The sequence below is a fragment of the Taudactylus pleione genome, unplaced genomic scaffold, assembly GCF_031769625.1.
Source record: "Taudactylus pleione unplaced genomic scaffold, aTauple2 ptg000287l, whole genome shotgun sequence".
Classification (NCBI taxonomy): Eukaryota; Metazoa; Chordata; class Amphibia; order Anura; family Myobatrachidae; genus Taudactylus; species Taudactylus pleione.
The window spans coordinates 231,751-252,852 of NW_028284689.1; the positions used below are offsets into that span (position 1 = coordinate 231,751).

The 21,102-nt window shown below is 48.0% G+C and overlaps 1 protein-coding gene across 2 annotated transcripts in view; it reads left to right on the top strand.

Annotated features, from left to right (window-relative positions):
- Window positions 1-21,102, top strand: part of UBE4B (ubiquitination factor E4B) — a 91,571-nt gene that overhangs the window by 18,596 nt on the left and 51,873 nt on the right. For both annotated transcript variants that reach the window (XM_088482415.1, XM_088482416.1), the window contains exon 2: window positions 12,792-12,978. In XM_088482415.1, the coding sequence (XP_088338541.1) occupies window positions 12,792-12,978 (187 nt within the window). The remainder of the gene's footprint in view (window positions 1-12,791; window positions 12,979-21,102) is intronic.

A 21,102-nucleotide genomic window follows, 5' to 3' on the forward strand; every position in this document is an offset into this window, starting at 1 on the left:
GAACCAAATTCTCAAAGGCCAGTAAGGAGCCACGAAAGAATGACAGAGGCCGACTTGTGTTTTATCTTTTTTTTTTTTTTTGAAGACGAGGAAGAAGTGGAATTGGAGGATAAAGGTAAACGAAGTATTAGGTCCACAGAACTGTCAGTGTGTCTACTGCCTTTGTCTGCAGATTCCGAGTGCTTGACACATGTACTGGGAACTGATGATTCAATCGTGATGCCATGAAGTCCACCTGAGGACACCCCCATCGACGTATCAGCGCGTTGAACGCTTCTGGATGAAGCTGCTATTCCCTAGGATGGACATCCTGGCAGATTTTAGGTAATCTGCTACCGAGTTGTCCACACCCGGGATGAATACTGCCGACAGGATTACCTACTGGTTCTCCTCCCACCAGAGAATGGAAGTTACTTTTCGCATGGCCATGCAACTTTGAGTCCCGCCTTGGCGGTTGATGTAAGCGAAGGACTGTCGCGTTGTCGAACTGAACTCTTACCGGATAAGCCTTTAGAAACACTGTTGCTTCTATCAGAGCATTGTAAATCGCTCTGAGTTCCAACACATATTTATGGGCCACTTTTGTTCTAGAGGGGACCATCGACTCTGAAAGTCATAATCGAGGACTACTGCTCCCCATCCCTGAAGGCTGGCATCCGTTGTTACAGTGATCCAGTCCCACACTCCGAATCTTCAGTCCACTAACCGATTGTTGGATTGTGTCCACCAGAGGAGGGCCACTTTGGAAACTGGGTTCAGACGGATCTGACGATGTAGAAACAGATGAGACCCTGACCGCTGCGATTGCAGGTCGCTGATCCGAACTGTAGTGCCTTGCAAGCAGCTACCATCTTCCCCAAGAGACGCAGACAAAGTAGGAGGAAAACCTTCTTTGATCTGAGGACCAGCTGAACTAATAACCGGATAACCCGGACTTTGTCTATCGAAAGAAAAACCTTCTGTGATGCCGTGTCAAGGAGCACGCTCCGAAACAGGATGTTTCCTGAGGTTAATTCTCCAACCGTGTTGGATTAGGAGTTTGATATGACAGTAAGGCATGACTTGAGAGAAGGGATACCGATGGAGCCTTGAGTAACAGGTCGTCTAAATAAGGTATTATGTTCACTTCCAGATGACCGAAGGCGAGCAATCATGACTAACACGAGTGGTGAAAAAACGGGGAGCAGCCCGAACGGCAGTGCCCGAAACTGATAGTGGTCTTGCAATATAGCAAAACACAGGAAGGCTAGATTCGGTTTCCAAATGGGAACATAGAGATAGGCATCCTTGATATCCAGGGATAAGAACTCCCTTGGTTCCAAGCTCGCATTGACAGACTGCAGAGGTTCCATTTTGAAACTATACATCTTCAGATACCGGTTTAAGGACTTCAGGCTTAAGATGGGCTTGACCGAACGATCTGGTTTGGGTACTACAAACAGGTTTGAGTAAAATCCCATACCTTGTTGATGTTCCGGAACCAGAACTATCACAAATGATACTATTAGAGACTGGATAGCCTCTTGCAGAACCCCGGCCTTGTCTGCAGGTATTGGCAGACTTGTAGTGAAGAACCAAAGTGGAGGGGGGACTTCGAAGACAATTAGGTACCCCAGGGAAATGAGACTGTGAATCCACGGTTCTGAAGAGGTCTGGTTCCAAACTTTTTTTTTTTGCAATTGGGCTCCCACCGCAGGAGACCCCAGGTGGGACGGAAGACCATCATACCACCTGTTTCTCAGCTGGCTTAGGCTCCTGTTGACGTGCAACAGTGTGTGGGCGACCTCCAGTGTAAGATCTTCTGGGAGCTAGTCCAATTCCAGGCAAAAAAAGCATGTCACGAGTGAATGGTAAACCCTCCACTGCACACTAGGATACTGCGTCTGCTTGCCAAAAGCGCAACGACAGGACACCGCCCGAAATAGCAGATGCAGATATGCGAGCACTGATCTGACGAATAGCCTTTGAAGCTTCTCCCAGGTAATTTGCAGACTCACGTATGTGTTCTGCTAGAAGACTTAATACTGCTCTGGAAATACCCGAGTCCAGCTGTAATCAACTAGTCAGCCCAGCAAAGCACAGCCTTGTTAACCCAGGCAGTAACAAGGGTAGGTCCGACTATACATCTTACGATCCGAAGGTCTTTTAGTACAGTAGCTCCCGGTACTCGAAGTGCCGTTTCTTAGAGAAACGGGAGACAGACGCATCTTCTGGGAGGAGATGTTTCCTACTTCTACATTAATGGAATTTGGAACCTCATATCCGGCTGTTTCCAAACCACTGAGAGCTGCTGCTGATTTTGAGAATGGAAAAACAGCCGAGCTCTTTGAATATTTCACACTCCTGGGATGCAGGAATAATATCCGCAGGTAATTAAGGATATTTCTGACCGTCAAAATTAGAGACTCCTCTTCCCGGGAGAGGCAGACTAACTCTTGAGGGGTACAGTTCAACCTTACGGTATCCTCCGTTGTGAGGAATACTTAACCCGACTGTTCCGCTGGAGAACAGTTGTTAGAGTACGCTTTAGTAGGAAGTGGAGGGTGCAGATACCGCTGCACCCATAACATGTGCCAGGGTGTCTAGAGACTTTAACTCTGACGTCAAGTCTGTCATAATTCCTATCATGTCAGCGGCCCATGGGGGGCAGGTGAGTCAATAATAGCCATAGATGAAATCATTGCTATACATGCATCACGTAGCGTGGAGCCAGTGTCATGCGGCTTGTTTGGTATTACACTTCAAACAGACAAACATCTTTAAAGACTGGGCCTGATTCAGACCCATTCGCGAGCAGCTGTCCGCTTGCAAGTGGGTCGATGTTCTGGACTGAGCATGCGCACGACGGAGGGAGCTCCGTCGTGCGCATGCGCCAGACGCGACGAGCGAAGGAAAGTCCTTCGCTCGTTGTGTCCGATCAAAGGGGGCGTGCTGTCAATGTTGATTGACAGCACGCCCCCTTTGGTAGGCGTGCCGGGGGCGTGCCTCCCTGACGGGGGCGTTCCCACGGGAACGCCTCCCGTCAAAAGCCGGCCCACTGACATCACTAGTGTCAGTGGGAGTGATTTTGGCTCTGATAGAGCCAAAATCACTCAGGAGCTTGCGGTTGAAAACCTCAACCGCAGGCTCCGGCTCTCAGTTTCGATGGTCACGATGGTCAAGACCATCGCGGCCATCAAACTGCACGCTCGTATAGCCTGTGGGTGGTCACCCACAGCTATACGAGCGTCCAGGAGGACGCTCCTTTTTCATGGAGGCCGGCCCTCATTCAGAGCGTGCGCTCTGCTCAGAGCGTACGGCTCTGAATGAGGGCCTTTGTTCTGTTTGTCCCTTTTGAGTGTATATCAATGTCTCAGTATACTGTACATATAAAAGAATCAGAACTGAGACCAGAAGTTTGGGACACAGAGGAGGAGGTACACCCCACTCCCTTCACACAGATTTGATTCCCTGCACTTACACCCCAATGATATCTGTACCAGGGATGTAGTCAGGAGAATCGGTTATAAGATACTTCAATGGGATCTGAACCCAGGACATGTGCACTGTGTTATGGAGCATTAGCCCATTGAGCTATTGGGCTATGCTCCTTGTATTGTTGCACACTACAGCAAAGGTTTTGTAGCCTAGCAGCTGCACTCTGCCTCAGGAGGGATAGAATACCGGCAGTTAGCACAACAAATGGCAGACGCGCTGTTTATAACAGCTCTGTGCCGCTAGTGAGAGAGCCTGCGCTGTTTTGGCTCCGCCCCCCCTTCATCAAGCCTGCTATAGAAAATGGCTGCCCCCGTCTAACTGAGGAGCCTACTGACAGCCCCGCTATGCCTCTGCCCCTCACCATTAGCCGCGAGCAGGGACTGAGGTACAGATGTAGCAGCGCAGCAGTAGCGCTATGTACACGCCGGGAGGCCGGGCTTCGCGGGGAATGGCTGCCCCCGTCTAACGGAGGAGCCTACTGACAGCCCCGCTATGCCTCTGTCCCTCTCCATTAGCCGCGAGTAGGGACTGGAGGAACATATGAAGCAGCGGTACACGCCGGGATGTATGCCGGGTGTCGCGGGGGGGGAGGGTGGAGCGGGGAATGCGCAGCAATACTCACTGCGCTCCCCGGAGACTCTCACAGCTGCAGCACACTCTTCTTCTTGTTAGAGTTGTGCGGTGGCGATAAGGAGCTGTCAGTGCTTTTAGTATAAGCGCTGCACACTCCTTCCTGTTTTTATAATAAACAGGGCGCCAGGTACCCGGACCCCACCTTTAGAGAGGTGGCGAAGGGTACCTAATATAGTGTAAAAGATGTAGAAAAAAAAATAAACCTAAATAAAATCCAATGTATTGCTGGAGCACAGCAAACTGTGACCAGCTCCATGAGGCACATTTTCTAAACTGAGGGCTGATGGGGAATAGAGGGGGAGGAGCTTCACACTTCTAAATTATTTAAAGTGCCAGCTCCAGTTATCCACGCCTCTATACCCCAGTGTAAGAAACCTCCAGTGTCCCCTAGTGGATGAAAGAGAAAATAAGGCCGTGTCTGACTGAGAAAACGAGCATTAAGTAAAATTAGAATGCCCCCTGAAGTGGATCGTACCCTATACCTCGAGCCCTTTTACACCGGCATGCAAATAAATTTCCCCTCACGCTGTGAGAATGCTGGATTAGGAGAAGGACCGACTGACCATGTACATTGTCATCCATGATCTGGTTTGTCAATTTTATAGTCTGATAACCTCTAACCCGTCATCTATGATAGGCCTGCAATGGGCGCAGGGGGTCTAGCACACACCTATGGCAGTGTTGCATTGGGTGAGGTGGTGCAGATGCATGTAGGGAGGCATTCCCTCTGAAAAGATTATTTTCAGCATACAGTACGTCCGGAAAGTATTCACAGCGCGTCACTTTTTTCACATTTTGTTATGTTACAGCCTTATTCCAAATTGGAATAAATTTATTTTTTGACCTCAAAATTATACACACAATACCCCATAATGACAGCGTGTAAAAAGTTTTTTTGCCGATTTTTGCAAATTTAATTAAAACTAAAAAATCACATGTACATAAGTAGTCACAGCCTTTGCTCAATACTTTGTTGATGCACCTTTGGCAGCAATTACAGCCTCAAGTCTTTTTGATTATGATGCCACAAGCTTGGCACACCTATCTTTTGGGCAGTTTCGCCCATTCCTCTTTGCAGCACCTCTCAAGCTCCATCTCTCCAGAGATGTTCAATTGGATTCAAGTCTAGGCTCTGGCTGGGCCACCCAAGGACATTCACAGAGTTGTCCTGAAGCCACTCCTTTGATATCTTGGCTCTGTGCTTGGGGTCGTTGTCCTGCTGAATGATAAACAGTCGCCCCAGTGTGAGGTCAAGAGCGCTCTGGAGCAGGTTTTCATCCAGGATGTCTCTGTACATTGCTGCATTCATCTTTCCCTCTATCCTGACAAGTCTCCCAGTTCCTGCCGCTGAAAAACATCCCCACAGCATGGTGCTGCCACCACCATGCTTCACTGTAGGGATGGTATTGGCCTGGTGATGAGCGGTGCCTGGTTTCCTCCAAACATAACGCCTGGCATTCACGCCAAAGAGTTCAATCTTTGTCTCATCAGACCAGAGAATTCTGTTTCTCATGGTCTGAGAGTCCTTCAGGTGCATTTTGGCAAACTCCAGGCGGGCTACGATGTGCTTTTTACTAAGGAGTGGCCACTCTACCATACAGGCCTGATTGGTGGATTGCTGCAGAGATGGTTGTCCTCTCTCCACAGGGGAATGCTGTAGCTCTGACAGAGTGACCATCGGGCTCTTGGTCTCCTCCCTGACTAGGGCCCTTCTCCCATGATCGCTCAGTTTAGACGTCCGGCCAACTCTAGGAAGAGTCCTGGTGGTTCCGAACTTATTCCATTTACGGATGATGGAGGCCACTGTGCTCATTGGGACCTTCAAAGCAGCAGATATTTTTCTGTACCCTTTCCCAGATTTCTGCCTCGAGACAATCCTGTCTCGGAGGTCTACAGACAATTCCTTGGACTTCATGCTTGGTTTGTGCTCTGACATGCACTGTCAAGTGTGGGACCTTATATTTTTACACGTTGTCATTGTGTGTAGAATTTTGAGGACAAAAATTTATTTATTCCGTTTGGAATTAAACTGTAACATAACAAAATCTGGAAAAAGTGAAGCGCTGTGAATTCTTTCCGGATGCACTGTAACTGGGGAGTTTTTTTGTATTATGAAGATATCGGTGGACATAAAGATTGATTGTGGCGATCTTCCATTCCCACCATTATGCCTATGACCTGATAGTTATCATCGGGTTCCTATCTAGGCGGCGCACGCTGCAATATTCAGCCAGATAATCGATTTCTGCTGCAGTGTGTGGCTAGTGTAACCTGCTTCTCTGTATGATTTCTGCTGCACTACTGCACCGTGTGTGGCTAGTGTAACCTGCTTCTCTGTATGATTTCTGCTGCACTACTGCACCGTGTGTGGCTAGTGTAACCTGCTTCTCTGTATGATTTCTGCTGCATTACTGCACCGTGTGTGGCTAGTGTAACCTGCTTCTCTGTATGATTTCTGCTGCATTACTGCACCGTGTGTGGCTAGTGTAACCTGCTTCTCTGTATGATTTCTGCTGCACTACTGCACCGTGTGTGGCTAGTGTAACCTGCTTCTCTGTATGATTTCTGCTGCACTACTGCACCGTGTGTGGCTAGTGTAACCTGCTTCTCTGTATGATTTCTGCTGCACTACTGCAGTGTGTGTGGCTAGTGTAACCTGCTTCTCTGTATGATTTCTGCTGCATTACTGCACCGTGTGTGGCTAGTGTAACCTGCTTCTCTATATGATTTCTGCTGCACTACTGCACCGTGTGTGACTAGTGTAACCTGCTTCTCTGTATGACTTCTGCTGCACTACTGCACCATGTGTGGCTAGTGTAACCTGCTTCTCTGTATGATTTCTGCTGCACTACTGCACCATGTGTGGCTAGTGTAACCTGCTTCTCTGTATGATTTCTGCTGCACTACTGCACCGTGTGTGACTAGTGTAACCTGCTTCTCTGTATGACTTCTGCTGCACTACTGCACCGTGTGTGGCTAGTGTAACCTGCTTCTCTGTATGATTTCTGATGCACTACTGCACCATGTGTGGCTAGTGTAACCTGCTTCTCTGTATGATTTCTGCTGCACTACTGCACCGTGTGTGGCTAGTGTAACCTGCTTCTCTGTATGATTTCTGCTGCATTACTGCACCATGTGTGTGTGTGTGGCTAGTGTAACCTGCTTCTCTGTATGATTTCTGCTGCACTACTGCACCGTGTGTGGCTAGTGTAACCTGCTTCTCTGTATGATTTCTGCTGCACTACTGCACCATGTGTGTGTGTGGCTAGTGTAACCTGCTTCTCTGTATGATTTCTGCTGCATTACTGCTCCATGTGTGGCTAGTGTAACTTGCTTCTCTGTATGATTTCTGCTGCATTACTGCACCGTGTGTGACTAGTGTAACCTGCTTCTCTGTATGATTTCTGCTGCACTACTGCACCGTGTGTGGCTAGTGTAACCTGCTTCTCTGTATGATTTCTGCTGCACTACTGCACCATGTGTGTGTGTGGCTAGTGTAACCTGCTTCTCTGTATGATTTCTGCTGCATTACTGCTCCATGTGTGGCTAGTGTAACTTGCTTCTCTGTATGATTTCTGCTGCATTACTGCACCGTGTGTGGCTAGTGTAACCTGCTTCTCTGTATGATTTCTGCTGCACTACTGCACCATGTGTGGCTAGTGTAACCTGCTTCATTGTATGATTTCTGCTGCACTACTGCACCGTGTGTGGCTAGTGTAACCTGCTTCTCTGTATGATTTCTGCTGCACTACTGCAGTGTGTGTGGCTAGTGTAACCTGCTTCTCTGTATGATTTCTGCTGCACTACTGCAGTGTGTGTGGCTAGTGTAACCTGCTTCTCTGTATGATTTCTGCTGCACTACTGCACCGTGTGTGACTAGTGTAACCTGCTTCTCTGTATGATTTCTGCTGCACTACTACTGCACCGTGTGTGGCTAGTGTAACCTGCTTCTCTGTATGATTTCTGCTGCACTACTGCACCGTGTGTGTGGCTAGTGTAACCGGCTTCTCTGTATGATTTCTGCTGCACTACTGCACCGTGTGTGTGGCTAGTGTAACCGGCTTCTCTGTATGATTTCTGCTGCACTACTGCACCGTGTGTGGCTAGTGTAACCTGCTTCTCTGTATGATATCTGCACTACTGCACCGTGTGTGACTAGTGTAACCTGCTTCTCTGATTTCTGCTGCACTACTGCACCATGTGTGGCTAGTGTAACCTGCTTCTCTGTATGATTTCTGCTGCACTACTGCACCGTGTGTGGCTAGTGTAACCTGCTTCTCTGTATGATTTCTGCTGCACTACTGCACCGTGTGCGGCTAGTGTAACCTGCTTCTCTGTATGATTTCTGCTGCACTACTGCACCGTGTGTGTGGCTAGTGTAACCGGCTTCTCTGTATGATTTCTGCTGCACTACTGCACCGTGTGTGGCTAGTGTAACCTGCTTCTCTGTATGATATCTGCACTACTGCACCGTGTGTGACTAGTGTAACCCGCTTCTCTGATTTCTGCTGCACTACTGCACCGTGTGGCTAGCGTAACCTCCTTCTCTGTATGATTTCTGCTGCACTACTGCACCGTGTGTGACTAGTGTAACCTGCTTCTCTGTATGATTTCTGCTGCACTACTGCACCGTGTGTGACTAGTGTAACCTGCTTCTCTGTATGATTTCTGCTGCACTACTGCACCGTGTGTGTGGCTAGTGTAACCTGCTTCTCTGTATGATTTCTGCTGCACTACTGCACCGTGTGTGGCTAGTGTAACCTGCTTCTCTGTATGATTTCTGCTGCACTACTGCACCGTGTGTGGCTAGTGTAACCTGCTTCTCTGATTTCTACTGCACCGTGTGTGGCTAGTGTAACCTGCTTCTCTGTATGATTTCTGCTGCACTACTGCACCGTGTGTGGCTAGTGTAATCTGCTTCTCTGTATGATTTCTGCTGCACTACTGCAGTGTGTGTGGCTAGTGTAACCTGCTTCTCTGTATGATTTCTGCTGCACTACTGCACCGTGTGTGGCTAGTGTAACCTGCTTCTCTGTATGATTTCTGCTGCACTACTGCACCGTGTGTGGCTAGTGTAACCTCCTTCTCTGTATGATTTCTGCTGCACTACTGCACCGTGTGTGTGACTAGTGTAACCTGCTTCTCTGTATGATTTCTGCTGCACTACTGCACCGTGTGTGACTAGTGTAACCTGCTTCTCTGTATGATTTCTGCTGCACTACTGCACCGTGTGTGACTAGTGTAACCTGCTTCTCTGTATGATTTCTGCTGCATTACTGCACCGTGTGTGGCTAGTGTAACCTGCTTCTCTGTATGATTTCTGCTGCACTACTGCACCGTGTGTGGCTAGCGTAACCTGCTTCTCTGTATGATTTCTGCTGCATTACTGCACCGTGTGTGACTAGTGTAACCTGCTTCTCTGTATGATTTCTGCTGCACTACTGCACCGTGTGTGGCTAGCGTAACCTGCTTCTCTGTATGATTTCTGCTGCACTACTGCACCGTGTGTGGCTAGCGTAACCTGCTTCTCTGTATGATTTCTGCTGCACTACTGCACCGTGTGTGGCTAGCGTAACCTGCTTCTCTGTATGATTTCTGCTGCATTACTGCACCGTGTGTGACTAGTGTAACCTGCTTCTCTGTATGATTTCTGCTGCACTACTGCACCGTGTGTGACTAGTGTAACCTGCTTCTCTGTATGATTTCTGCTGCACTACTGCACCGTGTGTGGCTAGCGTAACCTGCTTCTCTGTATGATTTCTGCTGCACTACTGCACCGTGTGTGGCTAGTGTAACCTGCTTCTCTGTATGATTTCTGCTGCACTACTGCACCGTGTGTGGCTAGTGTAACCTGCTTCTCTGTATGATTTCTGCTGCACTACTGCACCGTGTGTGGCTAGCGTAACCTGCTTCTCTGTATGATTTCTGCTGCACTACTGCACCGTGTGTGGCTAGTGTAACCTGCTTCTCTGTATGATTTCTGCTGCACTACTGCACCGTGTGTGGCTAGTGTAACCTGCTTCTCTGTATGATTTCTGCTGCACTACTGCACCGTGTGTGGCTAGCGTAACCTGCTTCTCTGTATGATTTCTGCTGCACTACTGCACCGTGTGTGGCTAGTGTAACCTGCTTCTCTGTATGATTTCTGCTGCACTACTGCACCGTGTGTGGCTAGCGTAACCTGCTTCTCTGTATGATTTCTGCTGCACTACTGCACCGTGTGTGGCTAGTGTAACCTGCTTCTCTGTATGATTTCTGCTGCACTACTGCACCGTGTGTGGCTAGTGTAACCTGCTTCTCTGTATGATTTCTGCTGCACTACTGCACCGTGTGTGGCTAGCGTAACCTGCTTCTCTGTATGATTTCTGCTGCACTACTGCACCGTGTGTGGCTAGTGTAACCTGCTTCTCTGTATGATTTCTGCTGCACTACTGCACCGTGTGTGGCTAGTGTAACCTGCTTCTCTGTATGATTTCTGCTGCACTACTGCACCGTGTGTGGCTAGTGTAACCTGCTTCTCTGTATGATTTCTGCTGCACTACTGCACCGTGTGTGGCTAGTGTAACCTGCTTCTCTGTATGATTTCTGCTGCACTACTGCACCGTGTGTGGCTAGCGTAACCTGCTTCTCTGTATGATTTCTGCTGCATTACTGCACCGTGTGTGACTAGTGTAACCTGCTTCTCTGTATGATTTCTGCTGCACTACTGCACCGTGTGTGGCTAGCGTAACCTGCTTCTCTGTATGATTTCTGCTGCACTACTGCACCGTGTGTGGCTAGCGTAACCTGCTTCTCTGTATGATTTCTGCTGCACTACTGCACCGTGTGTGGCTAGCGTAACCTGCTTCTCTGTATGATTTCTGCTGCATTACTGCACCGTGTGTGACTAGTGTAACCTGCTTCTCTGTATGATTTCTGCTGCACTACTGCACCGTGTGTGACTAGTGTAACCTGCTTCTCTGTATGATTTCTGCTGCACTACTGCACCGTGTGTGGCTAGCGTAACCTGCTTCTCTGTATGATTTCTGCTGCACTACTGCACCGTGTGTGGCTAGTGTAACCTGCTTCTCTGTATGATTTCTGCTGCACTACTGCACCGTGTGTGTGGCTAGTGTAACCTGCTTCTCTGTATGATTTCTGCTGCACTACTGCACCGTGTGTGGCTAGCGTAACCTGCTTCTCTGTATGATTTCTGCTGCACTACTGCACCGTGTGTGGCTAGTGTAACCTGCTTCTCTGTATGATTTCTGCTGCACTACTGCACCGTGTGTGGCTAGTGTAACCTGCTTCTCTGTATGATTTCTGCTGCACTACTGCACCGTGTGTGGCTAGCGTAACCTGCTTCTCTGTATGATTTCTGCTGCACTACTGCACCGTGTGTGGCTAGTGTAACCTGCTTCTCTGTATGATTTCTGCTGCACTACTGCACCGTGTGTGGCTAGCGTAACCTGCTTCTCTGTATGATTTCTGCTGCACTACTGCACCGTGTGTGGCTAGTGTAACCTGCTTCTCTGTATGATTTCTGCTGCACTACTGCACCGTGTGTGGCTAGTGTAACCTGCTTCTCTGTATGATTTCTGCTGCACTACTGCACCGTGTGTGGCTAGTGTAACCTGCTTCTCTGTATGATTTCTGCTGCACTACTGCACCGTGTGTGGCTAGTGTAACCTGCTTCTCTGTATGATTTCTGCTGCACTACTGCACCGTGTGTGGCTAGCGTAACCTGCTTCTCTGTATGATTTCTGCTGCACTACTGCACCGTGTGTGGCTAGTGTAACCTGCTTCTCTGTATGATTTCTGCTGCACTACTGCACCGTGTGTGGCTAGTGTAACCTGCTTCTCTGTATGATTTCTGCTGCACTACTGCACCGTGTGTGGCTAGTGTAACCTGCTTCTCTGTATGATATCTGCACTACTGCACCGTGTGTGACTAGTGTAACCCGCTTCTCTGATTTCTGCTGCACTACTGCACCGTGTGTGGCTAGCGTAACCTCCTTCTCTGTATGATTTCTGCTGCACTACTGCACCGTGTGTGACTAGTGTAACCTGCTTCTCTGTATGATTTCTGCTGCACTACTGCACCGTGTGTGGCTAGTGTAACCTGCTTCTCTGTATGATTTCTGCTGCACTACTGCACCGTGTGTGGCTAGTGTAACCTGCTTCTCTGTATGATTTCTGCTGCACTACTGCACCGTGTGTGACTAGTGTAACCTGCTTCTCTGTATGATATCTGCTGCACTACTGCACCGTGTGTGACTAGTGTAACCCGCTTCTCTGATTTCTGCTGCACTACTGCACCGTGTGTGACTAGTGTAACCCGCTTCTCTGATTTCTGCTGCACTACTGCACCGTGTGTGGCTAGTGTAACCTGCTTCTCTGTATGATTTCTGATGCACTACTGCACCGTGTGTGGCTAGCGTAACCTGCTTCTCTGTATGATATCTGCTGCACTACTGCACCGTGTGTGACTAGTGTAACCCGCTTCTCTGATTTCTGCTGCACTACTGCACCGTGTGTGACTAGTGTAACCCGCTTCTCTGATTTCTGCTGCACTACTGCACCGTGTGTGGCTAGTGTAACCTGCTTCTCTGTATGATTTCTGATGCACTACTGCACCGTGTGTGACTAGTGTAACCTGCTTCTCTGTACATTTGCTGAAAGTGTTTGTTTTCCTTTTACAGATTAGACGCAGGCGCCTGGCTCGGCTCGCCGGCGGACTATCGTCACAGCCCACAACTCCGCTTACTTCTCCTCAACGTGAAAACCCTCCTGGACCACCATCAGCTCCTTCTGCCCCCGCTGTGTCCCACCAGCTTGGCCTAAATGTTCAGGGTATAACCCCAGCTACCTCACCCATAGGAGCGTCAGGTACGTGGTTTGCGCTGGCTGCCGGCTTGGATGAGGTTGGAGTATTATACGTGCATACGCCTGTGTGACTAGATTAGCACTGTAATGGAATAAGTTTAGTGTTCCTGATTATTTGTTATCTGTAAATATATCACTTAGTTCTTTTGTGTTGTACAATATTAAATGCTCTTCAATAACTTATTTATGCTCTAAAACAAATACTGCATTAATGAAGGTCAAAACCGCCAAAAGGACGCCGCTGTCTTTGCGAGTGCAGAAAGCAGATGTAGGTCAGGCCAAGGAATAAAATAAAGAACTAACTTGAATGTGGGAAATGTGATCTGTGCAGTGCAGGACTGTGGGTTTATTTCCTGGTAAGGTCACAGAGCCATTGTGTTCCCTGTAATCTTATCACCATAATGTCCTTCTAGTCTACAGCAAAGACCCTGCCCCACAATGTCTGCTATAAATTGTAGCCAGGTGGAGTCTAATACTCAGTACACGTTTGTAGCGTCATATAAAGGGTTATGGTGGGTACACACGGTCAGAGTTTTTGAAAATATGAACGATAACTATTGTAAAAATCGTTATATTGGTGACGTTTCGCATGCATCGAAGAGCGATGTGCGTACCTGTATGTCAGATAACGATATCTGAAATCGACTGTGTTTGCTGTCAGATTTGGATGATATCATTAATTTAAATACTGTCAGAAATAGTTCATCGTTGATCTAGCAATTCTGACCGTGTGTATGCACCAATAGTCACATGCTTGGGGCCAACTAAGCGTTGGATGACGTGATTATCGTTCAGTTTAGCCATGCACGCATGTGGCTGTATTGGAGGAGATGCCAGTCACTTCTGGTACTGTACATTAATGTGGCCGGAAGGGGCACACAGGCCCAGGGCCCGCTGGCTGCCACTTTCTGCCCAGTAATGATCACCTAGATGTGTACAGCCTGCTGTGGTATGGGAATTTATATACGTGCATCTGTGTCTGACTGCTCCTATGCTATCTCCCTGAATGTTAGGTGTTACGGTTCTTCGAATTGCAATAAATCTACTTGCGCAGGAAGCCAGAGAAACATTTGCCGGATAAAATAAAGATATACTCTCTGCGGAATAGTTATCTTCATAATGTTCACTATATATACACCGTGCAAGCCATGCTGCCTTTATAATGGTAATTCTTCAGTCCGTTCTAGAACCGGAGGGCAGACCTCTGCCATTGTGGTGCCCTGCTGTCTCAGTTCATGTTACTTTAAAGGCGGACATGAAAACGGCGGCACGATTACGACATTGTAATCGTGCATTTGTCAGTCTGTGATGTGACGAGCAGTCGTTCGGTGCAGGCTCATCAATCATCTGCAAACATGACCAGCATGTTTGCACGATAATAGATGTCTAAGCGAGCAGCGGGCACGCGCATCACTGGTGGTTTTAGACATTTTTGCAAACGATTGAATGATCGTTATCGTTCAATCTCTCAACTTAATCGTCTAGTGGATGGATCATCTTAACATACTGTATAGTAAGACAGCAATATGCAATATACAGATTGCCAGATAATGCAGGAGTCAGCCTGGGCAGTGCATGGACAGGACAGGGTCATGCTCTAACGTTTCAAGGGGTTTGATTTTTTGCTCCAAACAGAGACCTGCTTGTATTTTAAGTGAAGGGATAGTAAGAAAATGTATTTGATCTATTCTTATTCTTGCCCAGCTGTTTAATATTTAATTATTACTTTGGTTTTCTTCGTTCATTTATTTATTTTCAAAACAGGAAGTGACTACTGATATGTCCTCTCACTGGTAAGTTTAGGTTGTATGTATATGCATTGAGACGGCCATATTAAACGCCGAGGGCTTTATCAGATTTGCTCGGCTGTATCTGCTATTTTCCTCACAGCGCGTCTGACCGCGGTGTACATACGCTTTCCTGCAGATCTGCAGCCTATTTAGTCACACACAACAGAACCGTATCGCCACCATTTATAGCCAAATAGGAGTAACTGGGTATCATTGGGCCATTCGCACGCAAGATTAGTGTGTGCGGGTTATTCAGCGGTGAGTGGTCGCAGAGATCCAGGTGACATCGGATGTCGCTTACATAAAGAATGGAGTTGGTGCAAATGGCTGACCGCTAATATTCGGGGTTATTGAGCGGAGGTGGGTGTGGCCAAATGAGGTGTGACCACGCCCCCTCCAAAAATAAAGAGTGAACATACAATGTCCCCCTCATCAGCTGACTCGGGCCCCTCCAACAAGCTCTGTCAATCAGTAACCGCTCCCTCCCCCTCTCAGTGCCCCGGTTGATATTGAGGACGGCTACTTTCACATGCGAATGGATAATGTTGATGCGGCCAGACAGATGCAGCTGCCTCCAAACATAGGCAGAATTGGTACGTGTCCGAGTCAGCCCCTGAGTGGTGCGCGGCATGTCCTGCCATTACAGCTGAGAGTAACGCTTTTCTGGGTGCTTAATAAAGAGGTCCCGAAACATGGGATTTCCACACTGTGGGGCATGTCCAATTGAGAGCGTTCTTTCCATGCCCTTCCTATCCAATTTAAACGGAAAAAAAATAAAAATCAGGCGCAAATTTATTTTTATTTTTTTTAAATACTCGCCTGAAAAATAAATAAATTACCCTGCCCTCCCCCTAAAGAAAATAAAAGAAATGATATAACACAAAATTTTTCCGCATAATTTTCGAACTTCTAAAATACCGTATTCAATTAGCGCAAAAAGTTGTTTTTAGTGATAGTTTCACGCGTGATGTCATTTCACTATGCGAAAAATTTCCTCCGTATTCAATTCCGCCAGTGCGGAAACTCAGTGCAATGGAACCGGCGAAAAAGTTTCTCCAATGAATAGGTGTCGAAAAAAGTTCAGAATTGGGATTATGGGGTGCAAACTTAGGATAACCCCCTTGCACCCTTGGGACAGTCCCCCAAAGGTAATCTGTGCCAAAAGTTTTAAAAATACTTTAGTTCCCCCCCCAAAAAGTACTATCATTTTGGGGTGACAGGCGGATTTCCCCAAATCTGACAGCACTTTTCGCCTGTTTGCATTTTGCCCGGTGCCATTTTCGCAGGGTTTCTAATTGAATACGGGGATAAGTGGAGACGCGCGCAATACTTTTTCGCTTGGAAAACCAGCAATGTCGGCAAAAAGTCCGGCATGTGAAAAGTACAGGACTTTTTGCATCTAATTGAGTATGCACCATAAATAGAAAAAAGATGATTTTCGGTTCATTTCAGGTCAATAAAAAGAAAAAAAAATTATAGAAGAAAAACTTTTCTGTTAGTTTCAAATAAAAAAGTTAAAGTAGCAAAAAAAGGCAATTTGGATATAATTTAAGGGCAATTTAAAATATATATATATATATATATATATATATATATATATATATATATATATAATAGCATTTTTTTTTTTTTTTTTTGCTTTAATTAAATTTGGGGTGCATAAATCAACAAAAATTGTTTTGGGGGTAATTTTAAATCATTATTGGTTTTAACATACAATAATAACCTGTAATTAATGGACTAATTAAGCTAATTGAAAGCTTCCAATTGCTTAATTAGTCATTAGCGGGGTGTCTGACAGGTTCAGAATCAAGTCCGACAATTTTTTCTAAAAATAGTTATTTTAGGAAAATTGGACTTGCTCTGAAGGTGCTAAAAAAAAAAAAAAAAAAAAAAAAAAATTGCATGCCCCCAAAAAATGTAAAATCTTGCACCCAAATGCATAACACAAATTTCGAAACTGTCAAAACCTGCACAGAACGAGACTTTTGGAAAATTCGCTCCCAATTGGATATACCCTTGTTTCATCCAAATCTGCATTTTGTTATAATGTTGGATAAACATTTTTCGATGATACAATGTTAGAATGACAAGCTAATTTCCTCCACGGCTTGTCGCCTGTTCTCGCTGATCTCCTCCAGTGTTTATCAATGAGAGGCTATGTTCTCTATACAGTCACGTGCCCCGCACAGAAGGAAGAGCTAAGTTTAGAGAGTGATGTTCTAGTTAGTAGTGTAAACAGAACAGCTTGTCCTAGAGTCCTCTTGTCATTAGCAGGAGTCTGCTATGTATTATTCAGTCTTGTGTTACTGAGTATCTCTAGCACATAAACAGCTTTGGAAGCACTGCCTTGGTCAGGTGTTCGGATGCATCTGATTGCAGCTTGGGCAATTTGTTTTCCCGTGTCATGTAAATATGTCAGGCTGGTAAGGATGTCAGAGATGGTAGGCGGCATGGGTGCTCGTCTGCCTGCAGTGGAGACGGAAGTTTTGTACATAAAACCAGACTGACCATTTCCTAGAGACCAGTGACCCCTCCCAGGCTCCCAGTGCAGTACCTCTGTGCTTTCTAGTGTGCGGATTACATGTATTCTGGTGACCGTTACTTAAGGGGGGTATCCACTAGACGATAAAGTTGAACGATAATGATATAATCGTTTGAACATCGTTTGCAAATCGTGCAGTAATTGTTTCTAACGATGTACGATGCGCGCTCCCGGTGGTCGTTTGATCGTCTCCTCCATCGACTGAACATGCAGGTCAATTTCACTTGATTGCTTACAAATCGTTTACACATCGTTCATGCTGAACGATCAAACGATGAACCACTATCTGCCCACTATAGCTGAAAGCTCTCAATCACAGATTAAAACAACATCGTTTATTGTTAGATCTTTTGCAAATCGTTCAGAGTGGAAGATCATATTTCAAGGGAAAATCGTTAAGAGGTTGGACAGGGATAAAATCGTCTAGTGGATGCCCCCCATTAGTATTCCTATGTTACGTGGGATGCCACTACCTAATAAATGCTTCTTGCTTGGTAATGCACAGTTCAGTATTTTTATGATGCTTTCACCGGTCAGCAGACGCTTAATCTTCATGGATAACTTGTGCCGATGTGTTGACCCTTTTCGGTAAACATACAGTACGTGATAAACGATCTGTATTGGTCATATTTGTGGCTTGAAGACACAAAATGTACAACAGCCATGTGACTTTTGAGCTCTATTCCGTCCCACGTGTGACTTTGGGTCTCTGGAGTGTATGTGGCTGTCAGTGGTTCTGACCGCTTACACCTGGACATCTATTTGATCCTATCAGTAAGGAGCAGTTGGCTCAGCCCACCCTGTTAGATGGGGTTACTGCATGCAGGGAGTCTTCGACATGGACAGAGAGACGGCTTATTGGAGCAAGGCATGATGGGAAGGATAGTTCTTTAAGCGAAGAGTCTATAAATGACACATACAGCAAATGATCGCAACTACAATGAGGCCAGAGGAAGGATTTTTATTTCAATATTTTTTTTTTAACTTAAGTTTACTTTCAAGAAACCCTGCAATGGTGGTAACAGAGTCGCTGGTGATCCTGGTAACGATGACTTTTATATATTTCAGCGGTCATGTAATCAGCCAGAGAGCGTGATCCTGCATTCATTGTTCCGTATGTGAAAGCAGAGGCATTTCATTACCTTGTAATAAGTAGTTTCTTCTGTACCCCAGATACAAGCGGTGGTGAATTATATACCCCAGTCATATCATGTGATCTAATTCCGTCTGCTGCCGGTGCAGAATACCCCAATAATGCCATAATATTACTAATAATAATAATCGGAGCTTTGCTGCGGATATTCTACTTTGCGGAACCTTTCTTGGAATTCCCTTGAAGGCCATGTCTGTCCTGTTCAGCTGCGTAACGTGCTCTGTCGCTTCTGTGCTGGGAGCTGGACAGGACGGTGTGTGTAGGGCATGCTGCCAGTGCTGGGAGCTGGAGAGGACGGTGTGTGTAGGGCATGCTGCCAGTGCTGGGAGCTGGAGAGGACTGTGTGTGTAGGGCATGCTGCCAGTGCTGGGTGCTGGACAGGATGGTGTGTGTAGGGCATGCTGCCAGTGCTGGTACATGGAGAGGACGGTGTGTAGGGCATGCTGCCAGTGCTGGTAGATGGACAGGACGGTGTGCGTAGGGCATGCTGCCAGTGTTGGGAGCTGGAGAGGACGGTGTGCGTAGGGCATGCTGCCAGTGTTGGGAGCTGGAGAGGACGGTGTGCGTAGGGCATGCTGCCAGTGTTGGTAGATGGAGAGGACGGTGTGTGTAGGGCATGCTGCCAGTGCTGGGTGCTGGACAGGACAGTGTGTGTAGGGCATGCTGCCAGTGCTGGGAGCTGGACAGGACGGTGTGTGTAGGGCATGCTGCCAGTGCTGGGAGCTGGAGAGGACGGTGTGTGTAGGGCATGCTGCCAGTGCTGGGTGCTGGACAGGACAGTGTGTAGGGCATGCTGCCAGTGCTGGGAGCTGGAGAGGATGGTGTGTGTAGGGCATGCTGCCAGTGCTGGGAGCTGGAGAGGATGGTGTGTGTAGGGCATGCTGCCAGTGCTGGGAGCTGGAGAGGACGGTGTGTGTAGGGCATGCTGCCAGTGCTGGGAGCTGGAGAGGACGGTGTGTGTAGGGCATGCTGCCAGTGCTGGGAGCTGGAGAGGACGGTGTGTGTAGGGCATGCTGCCAGTGCTGGTACATGGAGAGGACGGTGTGTAGGGCATGCTGCCAGTGCTGGTACATGGAGAGGACGGTGTGTAGGGCATGCTGCCAGTGCTGGTACATGGAGAGGACGGTGTGTAGGGCATGCTGCCAGTGCTGGGAGCTAGACAGGACGGTGTGTAGGGCATGCTGCCAGTGTTGGGAGGTGGACAGGATGGTGTGTGTAGGGCATGCTGCCAGTGCTGGGTGCTGGACAGGATGGTGTGTGTAGGGCATGCTGCCAGTGTTGGGAGGTGGACAGGACAGTGTGTAGGGCATGCTGCCAGTGTTGGGAGGTGGAGGGGACGGTGTGTGTAGGGCATGCTGCTAGTGCTGGGAGCTGGACAAGGACGGTGTGTGTAGGGCATGCTGCCAGTGCTGGGAGCTGGACAAGGATGGTGTGTGTAGGGCATGCTGCCAGTGCTGGGAGCTGGACAGGACGGTGTGTAGGGCATGCTGCCAGTGTTGGGAGCTGGACAGGACGGTGTGTAGGGCATGCTGCCAGTGCTGGGAGCTGGACAAGGACGGTGTGTGTAGGGCATGCTGCCAGTGCTGGGAGCTGGACAAGGACGGTGTGTGTAGGGCATGCTGCCAGTGCTGGGAGCTGGACAAGGACGGTGTGTGTAGGGCATGCTGCCAGTGCTGGGAGCTGGACAGGACGGTGTGTGTAGGGCATGCTGCCAGTGTTGGGAGCTGGACAGGACGGTGTGTGTAGGGCATGCTTCCAGTGCTGGGAGCTGGACAGGACGGTGTGTGTAGGGCATGCTGCCAGTGCTGGGAGCTGGACAGGATGGTGTGTGTAGGGCATGCTGCCAGTGCTGGGTGCTGGACAGGACGGTGTGTGTAGGGCATGCTGCCAGTGTTGGGAGGTGGAGGGGACGGTGTGTGTAGGGCATGCTGCCAGTGTTGGGAGGTGGAGGGGACGGTGTGTGTAGGGCATGCTGCCAGTGTTGGGAGGTGGAGGGGACGGTGTGTGTAGGGCATGCTGCCAGTGTTGGGAGGTGGAGGGGACGGTGTGTGTGTAGGGCATGCTGCCAGTGCTGGGAGCTGGACAGGATGGTGTGTAGGGCATGCTGCCAGTGCTGGGAGCTGGACAGGATGGTGTGTAGGGCATGCTGCCAGTGCTGGGAGCTGGAGAGGACGGTGTGTGTAGGAGCAGCAGGATGTGGCTGTATCTATAAGATAAGTGAGGAGTCAGAGGCTAGAGAATCACCATATAAAAATATACACCGGCCATGGTGGAATTACCCTCCGAGCAGGGTGTTCCTTGGCGGATACGTCACATCCCTTGATGCAGCCGCCATGCTGTGCACATGGACCTTGCGTTGGAGACCATAGCTGGGCATCGGTCGCCATTGTGACCTCTGGCATTTCTCACATGTTGCTTAATGATTAGGAGACACACTCTCCTCTGCAAGCCCAGAAGTTATCTTATGTGGTCTGTCCTTATACACGCACCATTTATTACGCTGCTATACAAAATAGTTTAAAACGAGTTCTGATTACAAATTATTTCTTTAGCTTTGGCAAATATTCCTCTACCTGTGAGTATGCTTAGAGGTGAATTGTTCCTTATGTGGATGATTGTAACCGTTTTCCCCCGATCAT